The 15,954-nt window shown below is 38.1% G+C and overlaps 2 protein-coding genes across 2 annotated transcripts; one reads left to right on the forward strand and one right to left on the reverse strand.

Moving 5' to 3' along the window:
* Positions 1-3,892: 3,892 nt before the first annotated feature.
* Positions 3,893-6,618, reverse strand: vkorc1 (vitamin K epoxide reductase complex, subunit 1). The gene is made up of 3 exons (XM_014974815.2): positions 6,324-6,618; positions 4,634-4,743; positions 3,893-4,499 (listed from the first exon to the last, which is right to left on the reverse strand). The coding sequence occupies exons 1-3, from the start codon at positions 6,503-6,505 to the stop codon at positions 4,288-4,290; spliced, it is 504 nt and encodes a 167-aa protein (XP_014830301.1). The 5' UTR covers positions 6,506-6,618; the 3' UTR covers positions 3,893-4,287.
* A 939-nt stretch (positions 6,619-7,557) lies between these two features.
* Positions 7,558-15,936, forward strand: mapk7 (mitogen-activated protein kinase 7). Its single transcript, XM_014974811.2, has 7 exons — positions 7,558-7,674; positions 8,884-9,164; positions 9,261-9,426; positions 9,930-11,368; positions 12,147-13,198; positions 13,280-13,410; positions 15,217-15,936. Exons 2-7 carry the CDS (start codon positions 8,900-8,902, stop codon positions 15,362-15,364), a joined length of 3,201 nt encoding a protein of 1,066 aa, XP_014830297.2. The 5' UTR covers positions 7,558-7,674; positions 8,884-8,899; the 3' UTR covers positions 15,365-15,936.
* Positions 15,937-15,954: the final 18 nt, after the last annotated feature.

The raw sequence follows: 15,954 nt of genomic DNA on the forward strand, positions 1-15,954 counted from the left end.
GATCAAAGTGCTTCACAACAATCACTTCGCAGGTAGATAAATGATAAAACAGAAAATAAAATTAAGTGTAGTAAAAATACAAAGACAGTTACAAAATTAGCAGAAAATACCAGAGAAATTTAAAGTCAGATTAAGTTTTCAAATGTTCTCAGGCAGAAAGAGCTTAAAGTTTGGAGACTAACAGTGAAGTGTTTCACTTCACTGTTAGTGAAGTGAAACACTTCACTAACAGTGAATCTTCTGTTAGATTAGAAGAAAAGTCATAAAGCTGGAGCTTCAATAAATCAACATAACCATGAAGAAAGAACGTTATGTAGAAATATTGAATCCACAAAGTGGAAGCTTGAGTAATGTGTCCTGCATGTTCTGGCCCAAATTAGTCATAAATTGACGTAATAAAAAAAGTTCTCATGTGTTTTTATTTAAATTTGGACAGAACTGGTTAAATTGCTCATTCTGATATGTTTACTGTTTAGTTATTGGCAACAATCTGTGACGTAAACATGAAAACCAGGCAGAGTCCACATCTGATTAATGTTTTCTGTTATTTCTAAAGAAAGAAGCAATAAAAAGGTCAATATGACACCAGGCAGTCCAGTCCTCCTGCCTCCGACTTCCTGGAGTGACTGTGTGGTTGATTGTCGTTACTATTCATCAGTATTCATGAAAATGACTGATCGACTATTGGGTATTAAGCTAAAAATATAGTTGGAAGTGATTTATTTCTAAAGAAATTTTAATTTTGCACGCAAGGAAATGACTAATTAGGGGAATTTAGGAACGTTTCTTTAAAACTCAGTGCGGACATTCAGTGGTATGGCTTCTGCCCAGGGCGACACAAACCAAGGGATAGCACCATGCAAAAAAATAAAAATAAAATAAAAATCAAGAAATAAGTGTAGCTGAGCAAGTTTTCTACTCATAATCTGCATCTCAAGTCAAAGAGAAACACTTTGACACAAATACAAACTTCAGCTGATGGAGGCTGAAGTTGGTATTTGATTCACAGCTTTATGCGAAACTGAGAAGTAATTAAACTTTTTTTAATTGATCTAATTAATCAGATTATCTTTTTTCCACTTTAGGCCATACAAATTGTCAGTCAGCTTTAAAAATAATATCACATGAAGATTTAATGGCTGTTGTAGTTAAATTAAACATAAATAATACATGATGCACTTTTTCTGCTAAATACAAATCCTCTCTCTCTCTCTCTCTCTCTCTCTCTCTCTCTACATATATATATATATATATATATATATATATATATATATATATATATATATATATATATATATATATGTAGGTATAACTTAGAAAATAACTACATTTCTAAGTTTTACTGAGTTAACGCGGCTATGGATGACATGTAAAAGATTAGTCTTTTTGCCCCCCAGCGTTGGATGCATGCGCGAAATTTCCGTACGTCCAATAACATGGATGGTGTCTAAGTCATAAGGCAGTGCCTCACCAGCAGTGAACCTCACCGCACATCACATATTATATATATATATATATATATATATATATATATATATATATATATATATATATATATATATATATATATATACACATTTTTATGATTGAAAGTGTCATTTTAAAAACATTTCCTGTCAAACAACATTAAATTGAGGATAACGAATGACAAATATCACAACGCTATAATAAAAATAAAGAACAACCACAGACATTGACAATAGACAAATTAGAATGAATAAAGTAAAAAATAAAAGTTAAATAAATACATACATTCATGTCTAAACAATGTCTATCTTTTAGTTTATCATTTTCTCTTAACAAAATGCACATTCAAATACAAATAAAAGATCTGCTACAGTAAAAAGAAAAGTAAAAACTATGACAGAAAGATCTGCAGATGACATCATTATGAGTTCATATCTTTACAAGTTTCTGATTATTAAAGTTACGTTTTTCAACAGAGGCAGTAAACGTTTTTAAGTGTATTATTAAATGAGGGGACATAATATGTGGACGTAATATTTTGCAAGGATTGTTATTAGATTTAATTTACATATTTCATCTGAAGAAAAGGTTGAGTTAATGGGAAAAGTACAAAATTACCAGAAAAATCATGAACAGCAACAAAGAGAATGAAAAGAATAACTTATTTTGGTTTTACTTAAAAACTTTAATGATTGTCACAGTACAGAGCTTATTACATGTCTTATTTACATCACAAAGATTATTTAATCTTATATTTCTAAAAAAAAATCACCTTCAGAGGAAGATGACGATGATGATGATGAAGTTTACAGCAGTGATTCTGGATTCATCATCAGAATAAGTCAGTTTATAAGGAAGCAGAAACAGAGGAATGTTTGTGACGCAACATTCAAATAATCAGCCAATTATTTGGAAAATGATTCATCTTTTGTACATTAATAGACTTTACCACATGTAGGATGGAGCTAAATATAATCTGTACTCTATAAATAAACACCAGTCGGGTAGGTCAATCCGTATTCTGTGGTATTTTATAAAAGTTCAATGAGGAGTTTAACTGTCTATTTAAATACTCCTCAGAAATGTTTAAGGTGTTTTCATTTTGCTTTTTGTCACACTAAAATCTTTTAAGTCATCAAAAAAGTTCAGCAACAGACTGAGATAATCTGAGTAAATACAAAGTACAGTTTTCAAATGAAGATTTCTTTTGTGAAGAGAAAAAAAATATATGTGAAAATTAATTTCCCCCCCTTTTTAAGTGATATGTTAGTTGTGATAAATCACATTTCTTAGTTGTTTCACTATCTGTACCCAGGCCTGAGAATTCACTGTCTTTATAAGATTAAAATAATTTCAAACCATAAAAAGTTTAGAACAACATGTAAATAACATAGAATACACGGTTATGTTTTATTTAATGTTTATTACTAAAATTATTATAATATGTAAAAAAATGTGGACTAAATTTGGCATAAAAATAAATGTTGATCTCTGCAGATTGAATTTCCTCTCCAAGAAAACAAAACCTGATATTTGTCTCCCTCTGCTGGTAAAATTGAGTAATTACACACATGATCCTACGAGTCTTTATAAGATTAAAATAATTTTAAACCATAAAATGCTTATAAAATTTTTTTGAAATATCACAAATAGAAAAATATTAAACCTAGGTATATTTTTTATTTAATGTTCATTACTAAAATTGTTAGAATATATAAAAAAACGGAACTAGTTTGACGTAAAAAAAAAAAAAAAAGTTAAGGTCTGCAAGAAAACAAAACCTGCTTTTACGACTCTGAACCAAAAACGGTTTGTCTCCACCTGCTGGTAAAACTGAGTAACTACACCAAGAATCATATGCTGCTTCATAAGATTAAAATAATTTCAAACCATAAAAAGTTTAGAAAAACATGTAAATAACATAAATACAGGGATATATGTTTTAATTAATGTTTACTAAAATTATAATATGTAAAAAATTTGGACTAGTTTGGCCTAAAAATAAATGTTGTTCTCTGCAGATTGAATTTCCTATTTAAGAAAACAAAACCTGCTTTAGCGCTGAAACAAAACCTGATATTTGTCTCCCTCTGCTGGGAGGGAGACAAATCATTGCATATACATGTGAAATATCACAAATAGAAAAATATTAAACCTAGGTATATTTTTAATTTAATGTTCATTACTAAATTGTTAGAATATATTAAAAAAAAAACCGAACTAGTTTGACGTAAAAAAAAATTGTTAAGGTCTGCAAGAAAACAAAACCTGCTTTTGCGACTCTGAACCAAAAACTATTTGTCTCCACCTGCTGGTAAAACTGAGTAATTACACCAAGAATCTTATGCTTCCTTATAAGTTTAAAATAATTTCAAACCAGTGTTTAGAAGAACTTGTAAAGGGTTTCATGAATGGAAAAATAGAATACATGAATACGTATTTTATTTAACATTTATTACAAAAATTATCAGGATAAATAATCTGAACCAGTTTGGCCTAAAACAAATGGAAATTCCAGCAGATCGTATTTCTCAGCCAGGAAAACAAAACCTGCTTTTGTGACTCTGAACCAAAAACTAATTTGTCTCCCTCTGCTGGTAAAACTGAGTAATTACATAAAGCATCCTATGCGTCTTTATAAGTTTGAAATAATTTAATAAAGTGTTTAAAAAACGTGTAAAGAGTGTCACAAATAAAAAAAAACAATATAGTACATAAAAATATGTTTTATTTAATGTTTATTACTAAAATTATCAGAACATATAAAACACTGAACCAGTTTATGTTAAAACAAATATTGCGCTCGACAGATAGCACTTCCTATCCAGTCTTTTTCTTCATTCCTTCGATTGCTTTCCGTCTCTTCAGGTTGGTGTAGAGCAGCGCGAAATTGATGACATAGGTTGAGACACACACCATGCAGAAATCTCCCAGAACAAAGGCGAGAATAGATGCGAGATAAAGCGAGCCGGCTACAGAGACCCAGGAGCAGATGACCAAGGCCAGGGCCGCCTTTTTAGACAGAGACAATCCTGCAGTAAAGAAAAATGAGTTTATATGCAGAAATCAACCCCTATAATTTCACACGCAGGCTGAGCTATAATAAACATAACGGTTAGCGTAAAATCCCTGCTCTGTAATTTTCAGAGGACAATGGTGGACCTACCAAGGCCCATCTGCAGAGTGTAAAACAGGATGCCGAGGACGCTGTTGGGCTGGTTCAGAACGCTGTCTTTGGCCACAAAGAACTGGACCAAACCAAAACCACGTCCCCATCTGCCAAAAAAAAAAAAGGAAAAAAAGGCAGTAACATCAACTAAATGCATTCTGAAATGCTAGTTAAAAAACTGCTGTGTGACAGAAATATTGGTGCTCTTTCCTGTGTTTTGTCACATTAGTCGGAAATCACAACGCCTTGTTCTGGTGTAATGGTTAGGTGGAAGGAAGAAAAAAAAAATCATCATTTAATCATAGTGAATCGTCAACTAATCAGCTAGTCACTAACTGGAGTACAGACTCAATAAAAGCTAATTAGCTGCAAGAACAACACAGAGCAGTAATTAAGCCAAACCGTACAAAAATACATACATTTTAATTTAATATAGAAAAAAAGTACCTCTGTGTATAAATATTTTATACCCAAAACTCCTGAAGTGGCAGTTTTAGCTTCACTTAGTTCAAGTTCTGTAAAAAATTAAGCTGCAGCATGTAACTTTTATTAAAAAAAACATTTTTTTCTTTTTACATATTTATTGAAACTGTCACAGTTTGTTATGAGACAATAATGCTCCTCTGCCTTCTCCCAATGCTAACTAAAAACAACCAATCAGAGCCAGGAGGCGGGACTTAGCGCTGTCAATCATAATCTGGTGTGGCCCATGTTGTGAATGCTCAATCTAGTTAGCATGACCATCAATAATGTCAGATAAAAGGTTTTCCTGTAAAGGTAAGTTGATTCTCTGCTGTTAGCTCAATTAGCAGCAAGTATATGAGATTGATTGACAGCGCCAAGACCCTCCTCCTGGCTCTGATTGGTTGTTTTTGGTCAAGCGTGCCACATTTTATCAGAGGGCAGCTTAGGAGATGGTGCTGTCACATGTTTGGCCAGTTTATTTAAGAATGAGGACAAAGATTTGCACAGTTGGAAGTTTTGTATTAATATTATTATTTAGTTTTGAATTTTAAACACTATACAAAGACTTGAGACTGAGGAGGTTCACCTCTCAGCAGGACACCCACCCTAAACAAACAGCCAGAGCTGCAGCGGAGTGGTTAAAATCCAACTGTACTATTGTGTTGTAACGGCCCAGTCAAAGTCCTGACACTCTATTTTTAATATGGTTTGCGAAGCAGAATAAGCACAGCTGGTAGAAACAAACCCCAAAAGTTTAACAGCTATAATGTCAGGAAAGATGGTTGTAAAACGTATTTAATCAAGGCGGACTGAATGCAAGTGTATGCCACACTTTTAAGATTTTAATTTATTATAAACATGCAAAAACAGAGTATAATTTCACTTATACTTCACAAATACAAACTTATTTTTCTTTTGAGGATAATATAAAATCCCCAAAAGAAAGAAAACGTATGTATTTGGTTGTTAATACTTATTCAATAGTCAAAATAATCAGCTATGCAGTTCATACACAGAAGAACGTTCACTTTGTGGGTTAAAAAGCACAAAATTCCCAAAGGAATTTCAAAAATTCAACACGTGGCAATAAAAAGGGGCTTAAATGTCTTTAAATATGTAGACACAATCCACTCTGAGCCACAGTTATGTAAATCTACATGGTTTACCTGCTTCATGGATTCTATGATTTAAAAAAAACAAAAGGTGTGAATGAAATTCATACCTGGAGGTAAAAACCTTGGAGCAGCTCACAGACTCCCCCAGGTCGCACATCGCCCTGTACTCTGGGTCTCTCTCTCTGGAAAGCTCCACATGAAGAGCATAAACAGACAAAACCAAACCCAGAAGACCCAAAACGATGCGCGCCGTCGGCTCCCACCGCGGCAGCCCCTGAGCCGCAGCCATGTGGAAAACCTCACGGAAACAGTAAATATATAAACTATAAATCGACTCTAATAGTTTCGGATTTCTTTCTAATCCAACCGAAGTCCGTTTACAGTGGGCGACGTGTTAAAAATCACATCCTCACTTCTGATTGGCTGGCTTCATTTGTGTCCCTGCCTGCCATTGGTCGGTCGGATCCAAACGTTGACTCGGCCAAAAATGCTTTTATTTTTCATTACATAATATAAAATTAATCCATTACAGCTTACTTTTATTACTGTTATAGCTATTTTTTTATATATCTAACAGTGGGTGGAGCAATTTTAAACTATTTTGTTGAATTGAAAACCAATAGATTTTTTTGTTTGTCTTTTGTGCAAAAACAATAAAAAGTTTGTTAATCTGGTGTAAGGGCATAGGTTTTCACTGGGATTTAATTAAGGTGTAGCTCTAAATTAGCTAATAAATAGTCTAAGAAGATTATTTAAACATTTTAATGTAAATACGATTAATTTAAGTGACCTTTCATTCACACTTTTTATGCTTAATATGTGGACATTTTGTGAACAGCTCTCACAGAGTGGTGTATCTTTTTTTAGAGAATATAATTGATTCCAAAACTTCAGAAATTATGTATTTATTCTATTAAGGCAAAAGTTGGAATAAATCAGTCTTGAACTTGAACTAACTTTAGCTTGAAATCAGACCAGCTGATTTCTATCATTAAAATATTTAATGTTTTGTTTATTACTGAGCAAATAAATCTTCCTTTCTTTCTTTCTTTCTTTCTTTCTTTCTTTCTTTCTTTCTTTCTTTCTTTCTTTCTTTCTTTCTTTCTTTCTTTCTTTCTTTCTTTCTTTCTTTCTAAAAATATATACCATTACTTCATAATTGCCCATATTTTTCTGCAACTTTCGTAAAATGTGGAAAACGACGTCACCTCACATGAATAAATAAACAAAATCACACAGACTCCATTCTATTTGGCATGAAGCCCCGCCTCAAAGTGCGTACTGTGCACCTATTGGACAATGGTGCCTCCCTCCCTTCGTCTAATTGGCTGGCCACATGACACTCAAAACAAATCCGGAAGTGGACGAGGAAGCGGCTGACAAAACAAGTGAATTATCGCGCTCGTTCGCTATTAAAACTGGAGTTATGGACGGTGTGGTTTCGCTCACAAGCTGAAAGTATGTTAATCTTTTTTGATTCGCATTCATTTGCAGTTTTGTTTGGTTTTATAACTGAGAAGGTGCAGGTTTAACGGTACGTAGGAACCCAGAGCTCCAGGTAACGTTAACAAGCCGACGCCCCTGCGTCAAGAAGTGGGAAAGGTTCACCCTTGACCAAAATAAACTAGCGTGCCTCTCTCTTCAGCTATAAAATGGGGTCTGTTTTAGACATTTGACTGAGATCTAAAGTCTTCCTTTCATTTAGTCAATCCAGGCCTCCACTTGTTAAATTTAAGGCAGCGTTTGCCTTATTCTGTTAATTTTATTCCTCTATTTTGAATCTTAAGAAATATTATCTGTCTGACTCTGTTGTCTATCATTGAGGAGAAAACGGAGATAGTTCTAGCATTGATTAAGTCAGTGTTGAATTTTGAATAATGTAGGTTTTGTGCACCATTCATAAGCACCTGCTTCCAGTTTCTCTCAGTTAATTAATAAGTAATCCCATTCAGTAATCTCACTATATGTCAATATATTAAACTTCTTCACACGGTTGTTTCACCATACATTTTTTTTCATTCGGAACACTAAAATGTAGTTATGTAAAGGTTTCTAAATAGATTGGACACAGAAACAGTTTAGTTTCATTGAAATCTCACGCTGAAAAGTTGAGAAAAATCCAACCTCTTATTTGAGTGAAAAAAGTCAATTTCAATAGATTATTTTAATATACATCACTGTGTGATGTGTGATTTTCCACTTCCCTGCAGGTGTTCAAAATCTATAAAATGTATTCACCATGTTGGAAGTTTTACCCTTTTATTGCTTTTACAAATCAATCATGTCCAGTAAAATTTGGCCTTATTTCACTCATTGTGAGTCTGTCAGTCACTGTAAAGGTCTTGGATATTTATGCAATCATTTGTCTTACGTTAAATAATTTTTATCTGTCATTATTTTTCTTAGAAATAAATTTTGGTTGATCATGATTGATTTGTAAAAGCAATAAAAGGGTAAAACATCCAATGGGGTGACTGCGTTTTAGAAGCACTGTAAATATGATGTGACAGAGCGCTGTACATCTTTGTGGTCCATAAAAATCTTCTAAAAGTAACAAATAACTGCAGATACAGGTAATATTTGACCAGAGGTGGACAGAGAAAAAAAAAGGCAAAAGGAACATTTTTAAAATCAATAAGGAACATTGTCTCTTGTTTTTTTGTTTAGGTCTCATTACAGCAACATGTCGACTAAAGAGGGTGGAGGTGCCAAAGTTTTGGCCTCTCCTGAAAAAATGGCCACAGATAAAGGCAGACAGAACCAGAACCAGTGTGGAGTTGAGGTGATACCAGGCAACACAGACACCAGCATAGCAGCAAAAAACTTGGCCCTGCTTAAAGCACACTCTCTGGACGTAAAGTTTGACGTCGGAGAAGAGTATGATGTCATCGAAACTATCGGCACCGGGGCGTACGGTGTCGTTTCATCTGCCAGAAGAAGGGACAACGGTACATCTCTTGATGTGCTTAATTGTGAATAATTTCACTTAGTTGAAATTACTCTGTGATCTTTTCCACTCTGTTCTTTATTTTTACTTCTTGTAGGCCAGCAGGTGGCAATAAAGAAGATCTCCAATGCTTTTGAGGTGGTGACAAACGCCAAGCGAACACTGAGAGAGCTGAAGATCTTAAAACACTTCAAACATGACAACATCATCGCCATCAAAGACATCCTGCAGCCGAACCTTCCTCACTCTGCCTTCAAGTCTGTGTATGTAATTATTTTCTCAAAATGCAATTTCTTTTTAATCATATACATAACGTGTAACCTTTCATAGATAGGACTAGACGTTAGTAGATAGGACTAGACGTTAGGGGATAGAGGATGTTTTCTTGATCGTTTTACTTTTTTCTAATTGTTTTCTCAAAATAACAACTTCATTTTCTAACGGTCTGTTTTCAGGTGATGAGTTAGTTTTCTGTTTACTGCATATACTTTTTCCAGATGGTTTTCTCAAGATGATGAGTTAATTTCTCGATGGTTTTCTCAAAATAAAGAGTTGACTGGTGTGTGTATTAAATGCGTGCATTTGAAGGATGGAATCAGGTTTCCCATCTCGTGATCTCGAACAAACAAACTTTGTTTTCTCAAGATTAACTCATCTAAAAGAACAGTGCATGCAGAAAATGTCCGCTCTAGGCTTCTGTGAAGGACAGCCCATGACTTGAGTTGCCATTCCTATTTATCTCTGTGCTGCTGTCCTGTGTTTGCAGATATGTTGTGTTGGACCTCATGGAGAGCGACCTGCACCAGATCATCCACTCTGCCCAGACTCTCACCCCTGAACACACGCGCTACTTTCTCTACCAGCTCCTCCGTGGCCTTAAGTACGTGCACTCTGCCAACGTCATCCACCGTGACCTCAAACCCTCCAACCTGCTGGTGAACGAGAGCTGTGAACTGAAAATAGGGGACTTTGGCATGGCGCGGGGTCTGAGCTCCCACCCGGAGGAGTCTTACTGCTTTATGACGGAGTACGTGGCGACCCGGTGGTACCGCGCTCCTGAGCTCCTGCTGTCTCTCAATCACTACAGTTTGGCCATTGACATGTGGTCTGTGGGCTGCATCTTTGCTGAGATGATGGGGCGCAAGCAGCTTTTCCCTGGGAAGAACTACGTGCACCAGCTGCAGCTCATCTTGAGCGTGTTGGGCACTCCCCCTGAGGGTTTGATCGGATCTATCAGGGCTGATAGGGTCCGCTCCTACGTTCAGAGTCTCCCATCCCGAACACCCGTTCCTTTGGCCAAGCTGTACCCGCAAGCTGAAGCCTCGGCTTTGGACCTCCTACAGGCCATGCTGCAGTTTGATCCTCGGGAACGCATCAGCGTGACGGAGGCGCTGGCGCATCCTTATGTGTCCAAGTACCACGACCCAGACGACGAGCCAACGTGCGTGCCAGCTTTTGACTTTGAGTTTGACAAGCTTCCGATGAACAAAGAGCAAATTAAGGAGGCTATTCTGATGGAGATTCAAGACTTTCACAAAAAGAAACTGAGTTCTCGTCCAAGGCTGCAGTTCAGGCCTTTGCCGAGGGTCGAACCTGCGGCGCAAAGAAGTAGCCAGCCAGCAAACGCTGACCTGACCAAAAAAACGATGGTCGCCATTTCACACCACCTTGAGGCAAAACAGATTCAGCAACAGAAAATGACAGAAGCAAACTCCCAGAAGCAACAAAACAACCCACCAGCAGATGTGAACCCAGCATTCCCAAACCAGGTGCGCCACCATCTACCCCTCCTCAGCAAACATGTAGGCGCTCCAGTCGACGTGGACATGCCCAGTGCCAACTCCGACAGCGGACAGCCAGAGACGATCGACCTCACCACACCAGTGTCCACTCAGGATGCTCCGTCAGAAACGATGAGAGACGGAGAAGGACAGGAGGGAATCCCAGCCATCCAGAGCCAGCCCATGGAGCCCAACGCCGTTCCCTCAACACAAGCACAGACCATGACCGCCCTGCCAACCAGCGTGCCTTCCCTGTCTCTGTCGGCAGCACAGGTCCAGTCTCTGTCTCAGGCTCTTTCACACTCGCTGTCCAAGAATGCAAGGCCTCCGCCTCGTGCCGCAGAGGGAACGAGGAAGGAAGGCGCCATTTCTGAAGACACCAAAAATGCCCTGAAAAAAGCTCTAAGAAATAAAGCCAGAGGCAGTAAGTGTATCAAATTAATCTACAGTACTCTGAGGAAGTATTCCTACACTTTAAACTTTTAGACATTTTGTCATGTTAGAACCAGAAATTATTACATATTTTATTGGGATTTTACGTGATACACCAACTAGGGCTAACTCAATTAATTCAGTGAATTGCATCATAAATTAAAATTCCATTTGCATCATTTATTGATTCCCTTTTTTCACATTTTCTACCAGAAATGGATGACAAAAGTCTTCAGTCTTCACTGCAAAAACACACAATCTTACCAAGTCTAGTTTCTACTGCAAATATCCGAGTGAACTTGAATTAAGACAAAACTAATTTAAAAGTATCTATTCAGCAAGATATAGCAGCTTGTTTTGAGTCAACAATTCAATAACATTGGTGAAAAAGTTCTTGTTCCATTGGCAGATAAATTTACTTATAAAAGATAATTTCTCCTTGTCAAGTGAAATAATCTGCTTTTTCGAAATTGTTGACTTACAACAAGCTACTATATCTTGCTGGAAAAATACTTGTAATAAGTTTGTTTTGTCTTATTTCAAGTGTAATAAAATACTTTCACTATAAAGTTTTTGGTGCTTTGGTCTCAGCTATCCCAACTTTGTTTACAGAGACTTCATAGATCTTTTGTTTTTTCTGTTGTTTTGTTTATTTATTTTAGATTCTTCCAGTTTCGGTGTTGAATGTTCATTAGAATACAACAAACTCTAATGACTAAGAGCAACATTCCTAAGTTTAAACTGAACTGAACTTAAGTTCCTTCTTGCAGACGGAGGCGGCTCTGGGTTGGGCATTGATGGAGGCGCAGGAGGAGGGAGCGTCTCGTCTGTGGTGTCTTCTGTTCCCGAGTCGCGGCGGCCCGTCACGGCCCAGGAACGTCAGCGAGAGAGAGAGGAGAAAAGAAGGAAGAGGCAGGAACGAGCACGAGAGAGGGAGAGAAAAATGAAGGAGAAGGAAAGAAAGGAGAAGAAACTGGGCGACTCGCTGGGCGGCGTCCTGCTGAGCGACAATGACAAAAGCCTCTTGCAGCGCTGGACGAAGATGATCGACAGCTGCAGCGACAAATCCCAAACTGCTAGTAACGACGGGAAAACTAAGGATTGTAACCTGAATTCCCAAAGAATCAGCGAGAACAATAAAACCAACATGGAGGCGAGGAAAAGTCAGTCTCATGAGCAGCTAGTTTCTCAAGTAAAACCGAACCAGCAGGGGCTGTTTCCGCCTCCAGCCACCACCCAGCAGCTCACTCTGCCTTTCTCCATGAGCCAGAGGAAGCCTCCAGGAGACGCTGTACGCGGCGGCATCGACATGATGGCCGTCACTGGTGGATATGTGAAAAACGACACACTCCAGCCGCACGCCGAGGGCAACAGGGAAACTGAATTCACCGGTGTGGGGAACTGGAGCGGCCAGCAGCTGGAAACGAGGCCAACGCAGCAGCCGAACAGGACGCCGCAACCGGCGTCCAGCTTCCTGCAGAGCCAGCCGCCGCCCGACCCCAAACCTCAGCCGCACCTGCTCCCCCTCGAGAGCTTTCTGCCCAAAGCTCCTCCGGTAGCCATCAGAGAGACAAATGGCAGCGTGGATGTCAGAGGTCAGAGTAACCTCAACCCGTTGACTGCGAGTCCCGGACTCATGGAGAAGCTTTGCTCTTCTCTGGGTGAGAAATCAGTAGCACAGAGTATAAGCCATCTCTGTGGGACTTCAGCGGTTCCTCCCTCCCAGCCACACCCCAGCTTAGGATTCACAGACACGGGGCAACAAGGGCCCTCTGTTGCCCCCGACATCCATACGGTAACGCTGCAGCTGTCAAAGTCACAGGTGAGCAGTTTTCTTCCTGGTTACACCAGGTTTTAGTTTTTATGAAGGGTTCATAATTTGTAATAATTCTCCCTCTGCCAGGTAGAGGACCCGTTGCCCCCCATGTTCTCTGTTACCCCAAAGGGCAGCGGGGCAGGGTACGGGGTGGGCTTCGATCTGGATGACCTTTTCAGCCAGTCTATGGCGGAGCTGCAGCACGGCGACCGGGACAGGTGAGTCCAGGACAGGCCTTAGTTTTTCTGTCTAGTAAGGATTATTAAAACCTGGGATTGTTTTACATCACCTTCATTTTACCACTTAAAGGAGATGTATTATGTAAACTTGACATTTTCAGGTTTACATTATGTTATATTGTCATTCCCTCATCAAAAACATGCTTTGATTCTTTCATTCATGTTTGAGAAATCCTTTAATCTCCATGGCAACCACTCAGCTGTGCAAAACATCACGGTGGGCTTAGCTCCGCCTTCAAGACGTAGCTCCAGTGTCCAAGCCTCTGAGCTCCTGCTTCACAAAGCACCCCTCCCCCACTCTGCTCCTTCAAACTAGCCAGCAGCAATTAGCAAACACCCGATGGAGCTGCACATCTGCTGAGCTCATTATGAGCTCCTTCTCAATGCAATGCTGCTAAAAAGGGTTAACAGAGGAGCATGTCTGCTAGAACCTTGTCCAGTTTCCATGATAATCAGCAGTTTCTAAATCTGCACCACAGCATGGTGCAGATTTGCAACAGAGCAGCTGATTAGTATCAGTTGTGTCCAAACGTTGCTGTTGTGGTTAAAAACAAAAACACAGCAGTTTTTCTTGTGACCGTTTATGCTCACAATAGCATGAATGTAAATAAGCACCCCTTTTATTTAAACATTGGCAAAAAATGCAGTTGTGTCAATAACAAGCTCCAATGAAAACCAAAACATTTCATATTTTTAAATGTTTAAATAACCAAAAACTCTAAAACTAAAGAAAGTAGAGCAGTGGATGGAAAAACAAGTAGACCAAAGCTAAATGACCTGACACAAGGACCAAACAGATGTACTATGAATTTTAATAAAAAGCTTTATTTCAGATTAAACATTATAACTATATGAAGGTTTACTGCAACCAGTCTCTTTAAACTATTTGACATGAGGGCCAAAAACATCACAGTGAGAAAAAGAGAAGCAGTCAGTCCGGATCCAGAACAGATGATTGTGTTAGAGAGGATTAGTTCTCAGTCCTGCTAAAGTCTTTACAGTAACTGCTACAGCATTGCTGTAACTACCGTTGTCATAGCAACAGCAGCAGGATGTGGTTGTTTCAAACTGCTGACTGCATTGACAAACTTCCTAAAATATCTGAATCTGAGTAAAAGTTACTGGATGTTTGTTCCATTTATGACAGAATTCAAAAGAAGAAACTTCATTTTTTTTTGTCAGAGAAAATGTTTCCCTAAAAGACGACGTTCAGTCAGGACAATTAAATTATAGTTTATTTATGGCGAAGTGAAATTAAATGTTTTAACTCTTGTCACTGAAGTATCTTTAAAGAGTTGTTGTGGACAGGAAGGATCTCCAGCATCAGTCTTGCAATGAATCTGAAAAAGCCTCTGACTGAAGACACTTAAAAACCCTTAACTGCTAATCCACCTCATTTGCTTTTGATGCTCTTCTTTAAATCTGTGGTCAGAGGACAGATTTTGGGTTTTAAAGGGAAACAAATCATATCAAATCTACAAAACGGAGCCACTAGATTAGATTAAGTTTAATCTCTTGGTCCAACATTGTTTTTTTTCTCCCAGGTTGGTAAACTCTACAGACCAGTTAGCTGAACTATGTGCAAACAGCATGACTCCTCGTTTGCCCATAGTAGATGATTAAACAATCTCATACTTATAAGCAACACATTAAGCTTTAAAATGGTTAATTCAGTGGATATTACCAACACGTCTAGATTATTGATGATCTGTACTACATGTAAAACACCTCTTTAAATAAAAAACCCTATTTAAATATTGACTTTTTGCATTTTTTTCCCATCAGCTTCGACTCGGCGCCTCTGTCTGCCTCCCTGTTATCTGATTGGAGCGAGGTCCACCGCATGACTCCGGCTGACCTCGAGTCTCTGCAGCAGGAGCTGCAGCTCGGCTCACCCATGATCCTCTCTGATACCATCCCCCATGATGCCTGACTTGACCTCCCTCCTCAAACACACTTGCATTTGTGTTTTAACCACCAACTTGGGCAACATGCATCAAGTCCATAAGGTTTCCTTCCATAGGCAACGTGTAGAGCATTTCTTAAATCATGCAGCTCTTTAACAAAAACATTTCGGCACCACCTGTCTGCTGCCGTTGGGTGCTACACGAGTTTTATGAATAAAATTTGATGATTTTGCATGAAGAAAATCTGTTATTTCCACTATGGATGGACAATAAATCAATGTATATAGCTGATCAATATCAATAGATAATACATCTGATTAAAATATTCAATTTCACTGAACTCCGATCCAGAATCGCACAGCATTCTGGGGGATTTAGGCAGAGGAAACGCTTTAGCTGTTCAACCTGATGGCCAGCTAGCAAATCACTAAATGGTTACCTAGCAACTCACTTGTCTTATTTCAAGATATTTTCACTAGAAACTACACCAAAAACACTACAACCTTGATTTTGCACACCTATTTGAAATGCTTATTATAAGTCTTCAGTCATATTGTCCAGCTTTAATTTCCATTCTGAGCTAAAAAAAAAAAAGAAACCCCAGAAGAGTCAAACA

This window comes from Poecilia mexicana, unplaced genomic scaffold, assembly GCF_051168715.1.
Source record: "Poecilia mexicana isolate PSO_F unplaced genomic scaffold, ASM5116871v1 scaffold_19, whole genome shotgun sequence".
Taxonomy (NCBI): Eukaryota; Metazoa; Chordata; class Actinopteri; order Cyprinodontiformes; family Poeciliidae; genus Poecilia; species Poecilia mexicana.